The 17,819-nt window shown below is 39.9% G+C and overlaps 1 protein-coding gene across 4 annotated transcripts in view; it reads left to right on the top strand.

Moving 5' to 3' along the window:
- The window catches only part of ptprz1a (protein tyrosine phosphatase receptor type Z1a), a 252,244-nt gene that overhangs the window by 166,161 nt on the left and 68,264 nt on the right, over positions 1-17,819 (top strand). For 2 of the 4 annotated variants that reach the window (XM_073059138.1, XM_073059137.1), the window contains exons 12-13: positions 1,868-4,424; positions 11,056-11,206. In XM_073059138.1, coding sequence (XP_072915239.1) covers positions 1,868-4,424; positions 11,056-11,206 — 2,708 coding nt within the window. The remainder of the gene's footprint in view (positions 1-1,867; positions 4,425-11,055; positions 11,207-17,819) is intronic. The other 2 variants (XM_073059139.1, XM_073059140.1) reach the window with 2 other exon arrangements.

Raw genomic sequence — 17,819 nt, 5'->3', positions numbered from 1 at the left:
ATGTCCTTCTATTCTAAGGCTATCCCCTTTGATTCCCTGACTATAGAAAACATCCTCTCCACATCCATTCTATCTAGGTCATTCAATATTCCATGTTTCAATAAGATCTCTCCTCATTCTTCTGAGCTCCAGTGAATACAGGCCCTGAATCTCATCATATGTTAACCCATTCATTTCCAGGGTATTTCTTAGGACCCTCCTCTGGACCCCCTCTACTGTTAGCACATCCTTTCTTAGATAAAGGGCTCCAAACTGCTCATAATGCTCTGTGTAGTCTGACCAATTCCTTATAAAGCTTCATCCTTGCTTTTATATTCTAGTCCTCTCAAAATGAATGCTAACATTGCATTTGCTTTCCTTACCACCAACTCAACCTGCAAGTTTACCTTTAGAGAATCCTGCACAAGGACTCCCAAGTCCTTCTGCACCTCTGAGTTTGGAATTTGCTCCCCATTTAGAAAATAATCTACACTTTATTCCTTCTACCAAAATGCATGACCATTCACATCCTTACACTGTATTCCATATGCCATTTCTTTGCCCATTCTCCTAATATGTCTAAGTCCTTCTGTAGAATTCCTGCTTCCTCAACACCACCTCCTCACCACCACCCCCCCCCCCCCACCTATTTGGTGTCATCAGCAAACATCAGCCACAAAGCCATCAATTCTGTCATCCAAATCATTGGCATATAACGAGTAAAGAAACATTCCCGACACCGACACAGACACCTATGAAACACCACTTGTCACTGGCAGCCAACCTGTAAAGGCCCCTTTTATTCTCACATGTTGCCTCCTGCCAGTTAGCCAATCTTATACTATGCTAGTATCTTTCCTGTAATACCATGGGCAATACCCTGTTGAGCAGCCTTATGTGTGGCACCTTGTCAAAGGATTTCTGAAAATCCAAGTAAACAACATCCAATGACTCTCCTTGTCAATCCTGCTTGTTACTTCCTCAGAATTTCAACAGATCTGTCAATCAAGATTTCCCCTTTAGGAAACCATGCTGACTTCTGCTTATTTTATCATATACCCCCAAATACCCTAAAACCCCATCCTTAATAATGGACTCTAACATTTTGCCAACCACATCTTGATAGCTGACCTATAACTTTCTGTCCCTCCCTCCCTCACTTCTTCAAGAGTAGAATTTGCAACATTCCAGTCCTCCAGAACCATTCCTGTATCTAGTGATTCTTGAAAAATCGCTGCAAGTGTCATCGCAATCTCTTCAGCTATCTCTTTCAGAACACTGGGCTGTAGTCCACCTGGTCCAGGTGACCTACCTACCTTCAGAGCTTTCAGCTTCACGAGCACCTTCTCCTTAGTAATTGCACCTATGCTCACTTCCATCCCCTGATGCTCTCCAATTTCTGGTATTTTCTATAGGGAAAGCTGGTGCAAAATACGGTATCTGAAGAGGGAGCAATCATCTCAGACCTGTTGAACAAGGTTAAGTGCTGAAGCTCCTCCAGCTCCACCTCTTGGATCCCCCATCTACCTCATTCGCAGTCACATCTTCTTGTTCCTGTCCGTAGACTGAATTTGAAGCAGTTCATCTAATGGGTGGAGGCTGCTCTTGCCACTCCTTCTCATGCTCCCATCTCGGCTGTTTTTGTGATACTCTCCCACACACTGTTTTTTTTTCATTTCCAACTTATGAACTGTTTTGAGTTAGTTACAGTTCTTAGAAATAGTGTCACAACCTGAGGAGAAATTGCAAAGTGTGCGTGCTTAGCTGCTAACATTGTTTCCTTCATTGGTAAAACCACTTCAGAAGTTCCAGGGTGAATCTCTATCACTTTTATGTGATACTACTAAATAGCAACATTTTCTCTATTTTTCTTCTTTTCTGCTTCCAGCTAAAAGAAAACAATCCAGGAAATGCAGAAGCAAATTTACCTGAGCTTTACACAACCCCAGTTCTCAATCACAAATGGAATGAGGAGGATCTGGAAAGCAAAACTGTGAAGTCCATAACTATTAATGAGAAGGAGCAAGAAGCAAGCATTGTTCCTAACGAAAATCATTTTGTCAAGGGGATTGAGGAAATGACCACCCAGGTTGCCAATCCAAATGTTATTATTTTTCCATCGTTTTCCACTGTCATTGAAACATCATCCAAGGACATAAATGCTGACCTGTACCCTGAAACCAAGTCAATGCTCTCTTCAGTTGTAGAGGATTCAGACTATTCTTCAGCTATGGGATCCCTGGAGTCAAATACAATGTTAACTTATTCCCAGCAAACAGAAACTTCAGTTACATCAAAGGAAGTCACGAACTTGAGTACCCCCACACAGTCTGATACCATGTTCCATGCATCCACCATTGACACCAGAAATGTTTCTTTACCTATCACACATCAGGAGGTTCTTACAAATAATTCAACCCCTAAGCTGTGGTCTCGAGCAAATACAATTGCACCACCAATGGATTCTGGCACAGATCGAATGGCATTAAGAAATGAAACTACTGTCTTACAGGAACCTGGTGCAGTCTCTGGTTCGGTTGCTTCCATAGCCACTGTCCACCCAGCTAAGACGACAACTTTCAGTGATAATGTATTTCCATCCAGTGAGGAATTAGTTTCTGTAACTGTTCCTTCTCCTGACCATGAGATGTATCTTCACAGTACACCAGATTCCATTGGCAGATTTAATACCTTGCCTAAAGGGACTGAAGGCCAAGTTACCTCTTCTTATTCTACTGGTGAGATGCTTTTCCGAACTACCAATGCACTCTCTGACAGAGAAGTGTCCTTTCCTGCTACCTCTGCTATTTCCCATGATGAAGTACTGCTGCAGCCTACTCCCTCCTTATCCAGTACACCTTCTTATCAACCCTCTGCTTCTGCTAATATTGAAGTGTTTCTTCAAGCAACCCTTGCTCTATCAAGTGATCCCATGTTGCTGCAAGTGACCTTTGATTCCCCAGTGTTTCCTAGCAGTCAGCTATTGCTTCAGACGACCTCTGTTGCTTCCTATGATGAAGTAGGATTGGCTAGTTCACCAATAGCTACCACTGAAGTGCTGCATCATGCTACCCTTCCTTTAGCTAGTAATGTGGTGTCTCTCCATACTATCCCTACTTCCTTTCCTAGTGAGAAACTTCTCAATGACCTTCAGATCTCCTCTGAAGTTCCAGCATCCCTGGATGTGACTTCTGCTGCCTCTAGCCATCAGTTAGTACAGCCTACCACTGCTGCTACCTCTGTCGGTGACATGTTGTTTGAATCTGCTCTTCCCGTACCGAGTGCTGTGATGTCTCTTCAAACTTATCCTAGTTCTAAAGAGGATGAGACTTTTATTCATGTTACTCCCACTCTTTCCAATACTTTGGTGTTGCCCCTGGCTCAGTCTCCTGTTCCCAGTGATGAGATGTTCCGTGTTGCCTCTACATCCCCTGTTGCTGATATGTTGCTTCAAGTGATTCCTACCTTCTCTGAAAGCCAAATATCTTCGTACGATACTGTCTTTCCTCATAGTCAAAGGTCAACTTCAGCTCCTCCTGCTCTATCCAGTAATGAACTGTTGCTGCAACCTACTGTTACTCTCTCTAGTAGTGCAAGGTTATTGAATGGCATAGAAACTTCATTGAAAAATAAGACAATGGTTAATGCTTCCCTCGTTCCTTCCAGTGATAATGCACTCCCTAATGTATCCAGTAACCAGTTCGATCTTCCTAGTAGCCTGCCTTTTTCAAATGATGAAGTCGCATTCATCTATGTTCCGTCTGCAATTCCCACCGGGGAGGTAACTATGGCAGTTTCTGCCACCCCTTTACCAGCTCCTTCTGGGCCTTCCTCTGTCACGTTACTGAGTCAAAGTCACGATGCTGAATTGTGGTCTTCTGGGTTTGAAGGTGATTTGTCTGAGACAGATGATAGTGTTCCAACAGCATTGTACCCCATATCTGAAGATAAGGCATTAAGTGGGCAGATATTCAACTCTGCAGAGGAGCAGAATAGTCAGTATCCCCAGATCATTACAGGATCACCTGCATCTTCTGAAGAAAAGTCTTTCATCGCTACTCTTAACATCAATGTAACAAGTTCTGAGGTGGACAAAAATCACAAGGCAACAACAGCGACTCAAAATGTAACCACTGGAAAACACAAAAGACCAACAATAATACGACCTAATCGGATCACAACAGTAACTACGAAACTACCCCCGTCACACCCTAGGACTAATTCTTTCATGACTACTGAAGAGGAGAGTGGTTCTGGCCAGAGTGCATCTGATAGTCTAATTGATAATGAGACAACAGTGGTGTTAAGTTACCTCGATTATAATAATAGAGCTCTAGACAGTACACCAGGCACAGGTAAAGCAGCAGATCCAAGGACTTCACAGTCTTCAGCTCCATCTCTAGCGAGTGGGCTTGAAACAACTTTATTCGACGTATATGAGGCAGGTTAGTCATGTCTGAAAATAATTTGAAAAATCAATGGTGAAATTAATGCAATTCCAAAGACCAGAGCCATTTGCAATGGAAATTCTACTGAAGTCGGGAAGGATTCGAGACTAAGATGTCTCATTCATTTCTGTGCCTTTGACTATAATAATGGTTGATAGCAACTTAAAAAGCAGGACTGCATTATAAATTCAGTGAGATACTGGACTAATAATAAAAAGAAACCTCGAATGCAGATTTTATACGTAGTTAAGATAAGTTAAATATTGTTTTCTCCTAATTTATGCTTTATGTAAGTACATTTTTATCAATTTATTCTAACTAAATTCAGAAATAATCCTATTACAAGAATCTTTCCTCAGCAGTATGGAGTGAATGGTTACAGGGTACTCCTATTAACTTAATGAATAACTAATGCTGCATTATTAAAATTCAGTATGCGGTTGAACTTTGTTATCAGCCATCTGCTTTGTAATTTGGGAAGTGTGTAATACAACAGTTAAACATTACAATAGACCTTGTAAAATATAAATAACTTCATACTCTCCAAGCAAAGTAGAACAAAAATGAAATTACAGAAGATAATAGCGGATTATAATTGAAGGTAAGATGAATGGCAGTGTCTGAGCCACAGGTTTTCTCTTGAATTTCTTTCGAAGATCTGACAATAACAAGTGTTTGATACAGATGTTGGGAATGTGCTGTCTGACTTACCTCCTTCACTTTAAACCTCATAAATAGTTGAGCCGAAAGTCTGTGCTCCCTGATCAAGAGGAAATTAGTCTGTTTATAAAAAGGAAATGTTTAATATATAAGGTCTTTCAAAATACAATGGAACAAAAAGGCAAATTAATATTGCTGCATAGTGCAATAGGTACAGCAATATCTGAATTTACGGAGTACAGAAATGTGTGAATTTTATGGTTTCAGTTTAAGTTGAATGGATATTACAGAATTTCTAGATATATCTAATTTTATAATTTTGATAAATTACTCAATGATAAACAAAAAAATGTATAATGTTACAATATCTTCTTGATTTAAATCTAATGGAGATAATAACCTGCTGAGTTCCTGCAGCAGTTTATTGGTTTTTTTTTCGCTCTTTTACCCCTGTGGTGTTTTGAGTTCATACCTATTGAAGGAATCCTGTTTGTCCTTAAAACTAAACTGAGAGTAATATCACCAGATGATCTGGTTTCCTCCCACAGTCCAACAACATATCTGGTAGGTTAATTGGTCACTGTAAATTGTCCCATGATGAGGTTAGGGTTAATCCAGTTTGTCAGAGTTTGCTGTGGCAGCATGGCTCAAATGGCAGGAAGGGCTAAATAAATAAATGATGGTATTTTAATCTGCTGCTGTTTTGTATCAGGCAGTGCATGGAGACAGTTTTGTGAAAATGTTAGTAGGCCCTACCTATCATATACATTTTCATGTCTGACTAGTGTAAGAAGGCAAGTATGTTTTAGAAACATAATACTTATCGGAATATAGATGAGGGTAAACATTTTTTGTCAATTGAGTTCTCTTAGATTTTCCTTTCCTGTTCTACTGCAGCATGAAGCTTCCTTACAATTATGATGGTGGTGATTTTCTCTTTTCCCTACTGACATCAGAACTCCCTCTTGATTTCAGCAGCATGAATCTCTAACCAAATCTGCTTGGGGGAAAATTTCACACATCTAACATGTTTGGTACAAACATAATGCAGGATTTCCTTTGCAATTATAAGGTGTTACGTCATTCACCTTTGCATTCCAATGCAGTTTGAGAAGTTCTGAACAACAGAAGGCCGGTGGATAATAAGCAGATGGTTTTGCCACCCATCTCTTGATGCTGTATGCTGTCGCATCTTACTATTGGCCTTTTAATTGTATGCTTATCAAGTTGTCAAGTTCTACCTCTGTAACATGTTGATCAAATGATTTACCTATGCTGAACGATGTATATAATGTTGTTAGTACTGACCCCAGTGAAAACTTTACTAAGTACAGTTGCAGGAGCTGTACAGTTAGCCAAAGAAAACAATGCCAAGGTAGTTAAATTTTTTAGGTAAGTATGATAGTGAAGTCAGCACATTTTGGTAGGTCTTTCATTTCCAAGAAAGTACTATAAAATATATGTTAGATCTACTAGAACAGGGGTTCCCAACCTGGGGTCCACAGGTTAACTAATGGTATTGGTCCATGTCATAAAAAAAGTTGTGCATGCCTAGATTAAAAATATTCAGTAAGTTCATCAAAATTATTACATCCCTGTCCAAATTTATAAACCCCACTGGATGTAAATAACTTATTTGTTTAAAATCCTTTGGAGCAATCATAATATAAAAATATCTATGAATAATGGAAGAGCCACACTTAATTAATAAAACCTTTAAAAATTATCCTTGTTTTTCCCTTCTCAGAGACATGCCCAGTTTTCAGATTAGTGTAGTGAGGATTAAAAAGCATGTCAACACTGCCAAAATGTACCTAAAGATCTCAGAGACACAGGCTGCAAAATGGCATTCCTCTGCAGCTTTATCAGGGCGCAGTAGTTGCATAATTAGGTCTGATATGTTGATGACAGGCAGAAGTGAGCACGCGTACACATGCACGCACATGCACACGCACGGAGCGTGGCTTGTGTTGCTCACTGCTCTGGCAAAGGCTTTAGTCTACCTAGAGCTAATGTCTGCCAGAAGTATGCAGAGCAGGCAGATTGTGATGTGAATGAGCATGCAAGACTGACTACTGCCCGTGTTGTTCTGCCAGATTGTACCTCTGTATTCTAGTTCACACCCTCAGTAAGCTAAACCATACACTCAACTGCAAACCCAGCCAATACTATTTAAACTGATCTCCTACTACCTGCTGTAGGTTTGTAGCAGTTGTTTTAATAATCCCACAGGGTTATAGTTTTTAACTTGCAATGTCTCCTTGGGGTGGTGTGCTATCCTGTGGAGGAATTTCTCTTGGCCACGTTAGTGGAATATTTCTTTGGAAAACAGCAGGACTTAGGATAAAGAGAACCATGGAGAGAGGCTTGACGAGGGAGGAGGAGGAGAATGAATGGCCATTAGCTGGAGATTACAGTCGTGCAGGATCTTCAGGGTGTAATTCTCCCTTTCCTATGAAGAGCATTTCAGTAAGAATATCCTAAGTGGTCTACCACTTATTCCAGTTGAATGGATAACTCTCAGCTCTATTCACAGGATGCTAGGTTTCAGAAGTTATTGCTAAACATCAGGCCCCTCAGAGATCCATACTTTCTGCGTGATATATTGCAGGCAGTTGTGTGAAACAGATCAGATTGTGATATTTCAGGTCAGACTTTACTGGAGTATATAACTGTGTATATGAATATTGCAAAAAGCTTTTAGTGTAAAAACCAGCAAGTGACTTATTTTATGGAAAATATACCTTATTAATTATGAATCGTTCATTCAATGTCAGAGATTCTTCAGCCCATCCGTTCTATTGCTAGTTCTTAGAGCGTTCCCATTAGTCCTGTTCCCCCATTTGTTGCCCTGTAGTCCATTCTCTTCCCAAGTCCATCAACCCCATTATTTTTATCCTACCATCCACCTACATTAAAGATAATTTACTATATTCAATTAATGTACCAATGCACATGTCCTTAGGATGTGCGATTAAGCCATTGAATCCAGCTGAAGTTCATGTGGTCACAAGTCGAGAGTGCAAACTCCACACAGACAAAGCCTGGGTTGCTCACAATGTGTGGCTGAAGCACTAACAGCTATGCTGCTATCCACCATATCTGGTCTAAGTCCTTGTAGATTCGATCTCTGTCAAATTAATCTTTATTTTTATTTTTCTGTCTCTAACAGATCTATCATTGAATTCGCCCATTTCTTAATCCAAACTATTCTAGTTGTTTAATCATTTTGGTGAAAGCGATAACACTGTTTGCTGCATTCCTTACTCAGATGCCTGACAATCCATGTTGTGCCACAATTGGCTCACACTTCCACAAAGTTTTAACTTAAAAGGAGTGAAGGAGTTATGTCTAAACAGCTACACATACTGCTCCCGAGAAACTTAGCCCTGTTCTGCAAAGGCATTCGGAAAGGCAAGTTAATAAGTCCAATATTGAAGATTCATTGCCAGCCAAGCGAGTTCTAGGGCTTATGGCTCTTCGTTATCTCTATTTAACTTTGGAATTATACATCAGTCTCTGTCCCAACATCACAGAACATCACAGAATGTCTGATTGCAACTAAATAGAGCAGATATTTTGTGCTGCCATTAGATTATCGCGTTAAGATATACTGCAAATTACTTTCATTTCTTCGGCCAACTGAATGTGTACAGGGAACAATTATGTTCATCATTGTCAACATTACTTTACAGAAGCATTCATGATTTGTGATTCTTTAGCACGTAAGAATCACAGATCTTAAATTATTGTGATAAAAAGTTGGGAAGGTTTCACTTTTAAAGGAATGTAAGAACAGTGAAAATGGTGCAGTAATAACTCTGAGTCCTACCAGCATTTAAAATGCCCTTGCAGTGTTGAATTATAAGTTACTGTATAAACATATGAAACTTTGTGTTTCATGCACAAACATTATTGGAGTGTTTGTCCACTATGAAAGCAAAGTTTGACACTTTACAGTTGCTTGTAGTGTAATAAAATAAACTCAGGACTCTAACTTATAGTTTTCACTCTGAGCAATCTTTGGCTTGGCTACCTTGCCAAGGCACCATTCTGCAGAGAAGAGCTTTGCGATGAGGGTTGTGGTTGGCAGTTGAAGTTTGCATGAGAAAGGACTAGAGAGAAATTGACGATAGTGGGAGTGAGGTGCTGAAGAACAAGCTCAGACTGAATATGTCGAAGAGTAGAACGGGCAGCAGGGTTGGAGATGTCAAGCGAGAGAATCAAAATAGTGTGGTTGGGGTAACAAGAAAGCAAATTAAGAGAAGGTCATCACTGGATCAAAAGCTATTATGGATTTACCTGCATCAGAATCATATTGGCAATTTTACTTGTAAAAGTTTACTTGGGGTGCCATGGTAGCATTGTAGTTAACGCGACACTATTACAGCTTGGGGTGTCAGAGTTTGGAGTTCAATTCCAGTGTTGTCTGTAAAGAGTTTGTACATCCTCCCCATAGAATGCTTGGGTTTCCTGCAGCTACTCTGGGTTCTTCCCATTGGCCATTATAAATTGTCCCATGATTAGGTTAGGGTTAAATTAGGGGTTTCTGGCAGTAAGCTCAAAGGGCCGAAAGAAAAAAAAGGCCAATTTTCTTCTTAAAAGAGAATTTTGCTCTTCATGGTGCAGATTGCAAGTGTGAAGATACAGCATCTGCTACCCTAAGGGAGTATACACTGAATAATTACCTTATCAAAGTAAATTCTGCTGTTTTAGAGCAGTTGCCACAAACTGAGAGTGTGGTTTGATTTATAGCGGCTGTTTCTCGCGACCATTTTAATGGGTTGATTCCATTTGTTTCAATATGTAATTTGCAACATCTGTCAGCAGATGGCATTGTTTACAGAAACTGGCACAGGCTTTTTCACATCCTTCTGGTTCAGCTGCACGTGTAACTTGTTAACTTCTCTGCTGTTGTAACGTTATTCTCCACACAAATTCATACCTTCTCTCCCCCCATTCTCCAAATGTTGCTAATCCCTTTCCCATTTTTGAGCTCAGCTCATGCTGAAGCTGTGACCTCGCATACTGTCCCCAGACCTGACTCCTCCTTGGTATAGCAACCATGACTGAGTTTTCTACCCCCCACAGTTTGACACTAACCTTCATCTATGGATCAACATTCCTTTCAAGGGGCAATCTGTGCAGCTATCTATTTGGGCAAGTCACGACACAGGTAACAGGAGAAACTTATGAAAAGGCAGAAATCAAATTTGACACCGGGCAGTAGACAGCAATAGAGAACAAAAAGGTTCATATAAATGTAGAAATACTTCAGGAGCACAAGAGGGGGAAAGAGGCAAAGCAATAATAATAATAGGAAGAGTGTGCATTTACTTTGTCCTTGAGCAAATCAAGGCAATCACTTAGTAAGAGGGTAGCAAGATTCAACCAATTTTGGTTGCTGATTCATCTTCCAAACAAGTAGTAAAGTGTATTAGAAATATCTCAAAGTGTTCTATTGTAATATTTTGCACACGGCCAACTTCAGAGTTCCAATTCAATCTAATTTTCTATTGTCAGACTGAGATGCTGTTCAGTTGTAATGCCTAGTCTCGACTGATATTAGAAGCATTCTTTCTATAAATCTAACTGCTATTTAACACTAACATTTTAAGTAAGGTGAAGCACCTCTATGATTGACAGTCTTCAAGGTCCTTCTGCTTTGAGACATGTGAGGTAAGTTGTTTGGCTTTGTGGCATTGGAACTATAGTGTTTCTGGCTGTTAATTCTGCATTTCCTGCTGTCCTTCACCTTTGCCCCTCCTGATTGACTTGAAACTAATTGCAATCACTTCTTGTAGAATAGGTAAGTGGAGTCATGTAAGTAACATTTCAGGAGCATCATTTTGGCTTAGTTAAGTACAATTAATTTGAAATTGTGACTTCATGGGTGTACTTTTGTCTTATTTCAATGTTGCTCACAGTAAAACTGTTTGTAATCCTTTTCCTTTTTCTACAACTACAGAAGCCAGTAACAGCAGCCATGCATCTCGTATAGGTTTGGCAGTTGGTTTAGAGAAAGAGGCAGAGAAAAGGGCAATTATTCCTCTTGTGGTGGTGTCAGCTCTTACCTTCCTATGTTTGATGTTACTGGTAGCAATCCTTGTATACTGGAGGTGAGTGCTATTTAAATGATGTCCTTTCCAATAGTTGATAACTACTTGCTTGGAAACATTGCAAGGTGAAGATTAATAGTGAAGCATGGGCTTCAGAACTCTAGGAAGGTTAAATGAATTAATCTGAAGATGGGGAAAATAATCTGCAATTTCCTTAAATGTACATGGATACAACTCCTCTTTGTAAATATTGTTTTAATCTTGTCTTAATATCAAATGCTCTTTATGCTTTTCAGTGGGCATATGGCTACAAGTTATTGCATAACATGAAATGCTTGCCTCGTTTATTTGTGTTTGAACTGTTCTGAAGTAACTGCTGTTTCACAACTTTGCTATTTGCATTGCAGCATTTTCCTTTGAATTCAAGTGTTGATTAAAGTTGGGATTTGGATCACATGATCAGGGCTGTTTCATTGTTGAAGCCAGTTTATTAATTTGGTTGGTTTGCCTTAAACCTGTTCTTTGTGTGGATCAGGAAGTCAAACTGTGAAAACTTTTAAAAAATCATTTGTTGGACAACATGAAGAAGATCAGTGGTTTCTGAATTGTGCAACAGTAGCGGGAATGCACTTGGTTGCTTCACTTCCAGTGAGGGCTGCAGTTGTTAAAGGTTTCCGACCTTTGCAAGGCAGGAGCAAGGTGAATAACTAACAGGAAGGAACACAAGGCTCTAGTGTACCAGGAGTTTGAATAGATCATTGCTTCAACTTTGACTTTGATTGCAGTGCTGTTCCAGGAATGACTCTGACATGAAGATGAGTAACTAAACTGATAATTGTGTGATTAGAAGTTCCTGGACTAAAAGCAGGAGTTGAAAATGTTTGAAAGATCACAGAATGGATGCAGATGATAACGGAATTTATACAATCCCCTTTGAATTACCTAGACATTGAATGCCAATGACCAAATAGGATTAGTGCAGACAGCTAATTAATAGGCAGTCTGGACATAATGGGCCTAAACGCCAGTTTCTTTGCTGTACAGTATGACTTTACATGATTTAACCAAATGTGGATCAAACCTCGAGAAATATTTGCAATGTGTCCATTAAAGATGACAACTTTAGCAGTTTAGAACTCCCTCAGCATAAACTAGTGCGTCTGCCACAATTAGATGCACTGGAATAAGCCTTGAACTCCCTCCCATCTTTTGACTCTGAGGTAGAGATAGCACCTGAATGTTATCTACTATCCTGTGAAGAATAGCGTCAAATATCAGTCCTTATTCAGCTTTCTGCATTCTGTTGTCCCACTGGTGCAGCTTAGTTTGAGGTATCTTGCAGGAGTTATCTTTTCCAAATGCTCTAGCTATGCTAACAAGGCTCAGGGGAGAACAGATTGAAGTTTGCAAGATTCTGAGAAATGTAGATAAACTGAAACTAAATGAATTGCCCAGCAAAAGAGCAAACTCTGTAACTAAAGAGTAGAGCCCCATCCTCAAAAGAGAGAATATCAAGGAAATTTACAGGGAACGTGTATGGAACATGTATAGAAAGGCAGGTTGCTGAGAATTGTTGGAAAATTCAAGAGAGTGCTCATCGGCTATCTGACAAACAATTTGTTGAAGATTATAAAGCTGAGAATGCAATTGTTATTTTTTAATATCAGATCACTGGGATCTTTCTCATCCCAATCACCTTGGTTTGGATGAAGTAAGAGGGCATTAATGTGTTGCCTTCAAGTCATTTTGAAGATAAACCTTACAACCATGAGTCATGCAGGACAAGTGGAACATGCAGTTCTTGTTAGTTACCTCTAGACTGCATAGTTTAGATCAGAAGAACCCCCAGAATTTTGGCATATCTGTTAGTCAGCAAGATACTTTTTGAATTTGTTTTAATTGCTAAATAGATTGTGTAAATGTTTTTGACCTAATTTGGGTTAATTTAACATTCAGTAAGAAACGGCGTTCACAGCAATTTTCTGCCAAAGCACTTTTTTGCATCATCTTGTGCAGTAAGCCTCATGTGTGCTGGGACTTGGCAAGTAATTGAAGTCTAATTAAAATTCTTGTTTGGTCAGTGAAAGGCAGTGACGAACAAAAGGATAGATCGCTATCAATATAAAACAAGGGAATTAGAATGAAAAAATAGAACCTTTGTTTTTGTAACTTTTAAAAAGAAGTCACTAGCAACATTTTCTATTTGAACCTATGTTAATTACATATTGCAGTCACCTGACAGCAAGCTTGTATTATCAATTACATGTTCTTACATACACTCAACCTTTCAAATATGGCATTAGACCTTTCTTTAAAATATAAAGCTAATATTTGCAAATTTTAGTGTGCTAAGCTATTAAATTTCAATTTAAAAACTTGATAGCAAAGGCTAGCCATTGATTGCAAGTAGTCTGTGATTCTCCTTCTGAGCCTTCAATGCATCTGTTGTACTAGACTGGTCTAAATTCGAAATTGTATTGGGTCTGATTATTTAACTATTAGACTGGTAACTAATCACAGTTGACTTTGTGTTTAGAGTTACATTGTCAACTTTATGTTCTGGAGTTACACTTGTTTTTCCAGTTTGAACATATTTATTTCCAAAATATGTTTAGATGGCACTTCCACTGGAATGTTTGGTATATCATTGTTGAGCAGGGGATTGCTGGCTTAAGTTGTACAGTGCCAAAAGAGTGCTCCTTTGGATTCGGTACGAGTAATGATGCATCATGTACCTGACCTCTAGGTTCATTGATAGGACACAGCGAAGCTTGTTAGGGTCATCAGAGACTTGAAAGATTCATCAATATTCTATTTCTTAAACTAAGGAAATTTGTAGTCAAAGTTTTGTACATTATTTAGGCATCCTTGCAAAAGTGACTTTCTACATATATACAGTACTTAAAATTAAACTGGGTATCTTCGGTGCTGATGCAAGTGAGATGGTGAGGGCCTCCACTGGTCAGAGTTGACCATGGATATTGCGTCCAAGCTCTCTAAGTATTCAAGCCTGGGCAGTACAATATGGAGAGAAAGCTGTTGCCCATATAGCAAGCTCCCCCCCCCCCCCCCATGTATCTGAGAAACCCAAAGAAACAGCAGAGACTGAAACATCACAGGAGTTGAACGTACATTGTCCATTTAGCAGGCTGATATTGAACACTGAGTGCTGCTGGTATGAAATTTGATTGAAGTGTTTTTAGTGTGGATTTTCCTGTGTAGCTTTTGTAATTCGAAAACACAAGAAATTTTGCAGATGCTGGAAATTAATTGCAACACACACAGAATGCTGGAACTGAGCAGGTCTGGCAGCATCTATGGAAATGAATAAACAATCAATGTTTTGGACTGAGACCCTTCTTCAGGACTAGAAAGGAAAGGGAAGACCAGAATAAAAAGGTGGTAGGAGGGGAAGGAGGATAGCCAGTGATAGGTGAGGCAAGGTGTGTGGGAAAGGTAAAGGAGTGGAGAAGAAGGAATGTAATAGTGGACCACAGGAGAAAGGGAAGGAGGAGGGGCACCAAGGGGAAATGACAAGCAGGTAGCGAAGAGGTAGGAGGTCAGTGTGGGGAATAGAAGAAGAGGGGAGTGGGAGGGAAAACTATTTTGCTGGAAAGAGAAATCAATATCCATGCCACCAGATTGGAGGCTACCCAAACAGAATAGAAGGTGTTGCTCCTCCACCCTGAGGGTTGGCCTTATTTTGGCACAGGAGCGGGCCATGGACTGGCATGTTGGAATGGGAATGGTGGGCCACTGGGAAGATCCACAGATGGAGAAGAGGTGCTCGGTCCAGTATACCCTTCTTGCTGCCTTTCCTTGGTTTTGCTTTCATAATTTAATATGGCAGAGCATTTTACATTGTTAAGACTGTAAGTGATAGATCTGGTAGTGCAGCATCCCATTTATTTTACCAACTTGACATTGTGATTTAATTTTTTCTGTACCTTTAAGGTGAAATTGCACACAGTAGTTAATAACTAAATTCTCTGATAATACGTTATCAGATAATAAGACCTACAAGTATCTGGGAGTACAGTTAGATGAGAAGCTAGACTGGACTGCCAACACAGATGCCTTGTGCAGGAAGGCACAGAGTCGACTGTACTTCCTTAGAAGGTTGGCGTCGTTCAATGTCTGTAGTGAGATGCTGAAGATGTTCTATAGGTCAGTTGTGGAGAGCGCCCTCTTCTTTGTGGTGGCGTGTTGGGGAGGAAGCATTAAGAAGAGGGACGCCTCACGTCTTAATAAGCTGGTAAGGAAGGCGGGCTCTGTTGTGGGCAAAGTACTGGAGAGTTTAACATCGGTAGCTGAGCAAAGGGCGCTGAGTAGGCTACGGTCAATTATGGAAAACTCTGAACATCCTCTACATAGCACCATCCAGAGACAGAGAAGCAGTTTCAGCGACAGGTTACTATCGATGCAATGCTCCTCAGACAGGATGAAGAGGTCAATACTCCCCAATGCCATTAGGCTTTACAATTCAACCGCCAGGACTTAACAACTTTTTAAAAGCTATTATTAATGCTTTTTGAGATAGTGATTTAGATGCATATCATATTTTTTACTGAGTTAAGTATTGTATGTTATTAGTTTTGCTACAACAAGTGTATGGGACATTGGAAAAAAAAAGTAGAATTTCCCCATGGGGATGAATAAAGTATCTATCTATCTATCTATCTACGCTCAAGTGACCCTATGCAGTTACAAGTGAAAATTAACTGTGTCGGTTTAGCTCAATTGTTAGCATCCTTGCCTCTGGATTGGAAAGGAATAGTTCAAGCCCTCCTCCAAGATAAGAAAGTATAATTTAGGATGATACTCCAATAAACTATAGCCAAATCATTTAAATGGACTATCCTTGAAGGTGAAGAATTTTTTGTTGTGATGTAGGCCAGACCAGCTGGAAGGTTGTGAACCTGAGGAAGATGTTGCCACAAAGACCTGAGGAGGCCAAGTCATTGAGTGTATTGAAGGGAGAGATTGATAAGTCCATGATTGGTTCATAGCCTTTAGACCTGATCCTAGAACTTGATTATAATCAACATTCCCAGTAAATGGAATCTGCCAGCGTAACTTGGCAATAAGACCTACTAAATTTGGATGTACATTAACATTTTTATCTCAGCAAAGAAAAACCATCTCCCCTCGGTTGCTTATAAAAAAAGGTCTTTAAACAGCACAGTAGGGAAGAATGGGACATACCCTACACGTAAGTTAGTGGCCATCCATACCAACAAGAGATTCATGCCAAATTCCACACTTAGATAATGGGTGTCAATGAGCAATCAGATGTCACCAGTAACAATGTGAGCTGGTTGCTTTGGTAGCACATGTACTAACATTGGACTGATGCAAAGAAGATTAACATGACCCCTGCACTGGCCAGAGAGTAGTGTGCAGGAGGTAAGACAGTGCTGTAAGGGATGATTTCAGATCTACAGCATCTAGCACTTCAAGTCTGTGTCTCCACACTGTCTCAACTTTGTTCCTCCCGTCCACATGAAACAAGAATCTACACCTGTTTGGGCCTGTGTCAGCAGTGTTATAAACACACATTAAGATTTGCTAGCTCTGGGAGAATTGCTTTCAAAAGCATCAATTTTGCTAGTTGCCAACCTATTTTGCAAGCGTTTGCTTTTCAAGTGTTTATGTAATTCTCAGATTCAGCAGCTTTGTACTGAAATGCCTGAAAAACTGTCCCCAACTCTTTCTCCAGTAGTAATCGTCATTAATTCACTCTCCAATGGAAATAAGTTTACATTGCTGACAGTATCATAGTTCTGAAGATTTCATTAAGGCTGCTTTCCCTTCCTTTTCTTTGCCTGTGACACAGATGTAATTCCCTGATTCTGTTACTATTATTGCATTTTCTCTGTGGTAATATGTTGGAGAGTCATTGCGATATCTTTTCTGTAGTGCTGCCTTCCTTTTAATGTTGGGTTGATAAAACCACTTTAGAAGTCAAGATTGCGTTATTTAATACAGATTGATTGTCCATAGTGAAATGCGAACAGGACAATTCAATTCCAATTTTATTTTTTGGTCAGAGAGGCCACCTCAGCTGGCAATGCAATAGTAATATGATGAGTGTGAAACCTATTTTTATCAGGCTCGTTAGCCCTTGCTAACAGCCACTGGACTCAGCAGTGAGAAAACCATCTTTCTTGAACTCCGTGTATCTGGGGTTGATATGACTTAGGTCCCACCAAAAGCGGGAAGTTGGGATGTTTCGACCACCAGAACCCTGATCTGTGTGAATAATGTGTAAATATTGCCACCACGCAATTAGCTGTTGGCAAGAAATAACAGATTGTACACAGCATACAATTATAAAGAAAGTATATTTACAAATTCCAGCTTTATCGAGCAATTGGTAGGGAAAAGAGACAAAATAAGATAAAAAGGTCCATTAAATTTAATCTAGTCCAAATGTACACAAAAAGGTGGAGCTCATGTTGAAGTTGTCTTTCACTCACGTGCTGAACCCACGGTCTGCGTGAAAGCACACACCATCTTCTGAATGTCACATGAAATCCATCTTGAACAAATAGGCACCCCCGCGGGAGTAATGGCCCTTACACCTAGAAGCCATTCATCTTCACAAGGTATCCTGTGAAACTGGGGCAGCATCCTCAGCCATCTTCCCTCTTGACTTCTCCCAGCTCCCACC

The sequence above is a fragment of the Hemitrygon akajei genome, chromosome 10 (assembly GCF_048418815.1).
Source record: "Hemitrygon akajei chromosome 10, sHemAka1.3, whole genome shotgun sequence".
Lineage (NCBI taxonomy): Eukaryota > Metazoa > Chordata > Chondrichthyes > Myliobatiformes > Dasyatidae > Hemitrygon > Hemitrygon akajei.
Note: the sequence above shows the minus strand (reverse complement) of the source record. Positions and strands in the feature narration are given on the sequence as shown.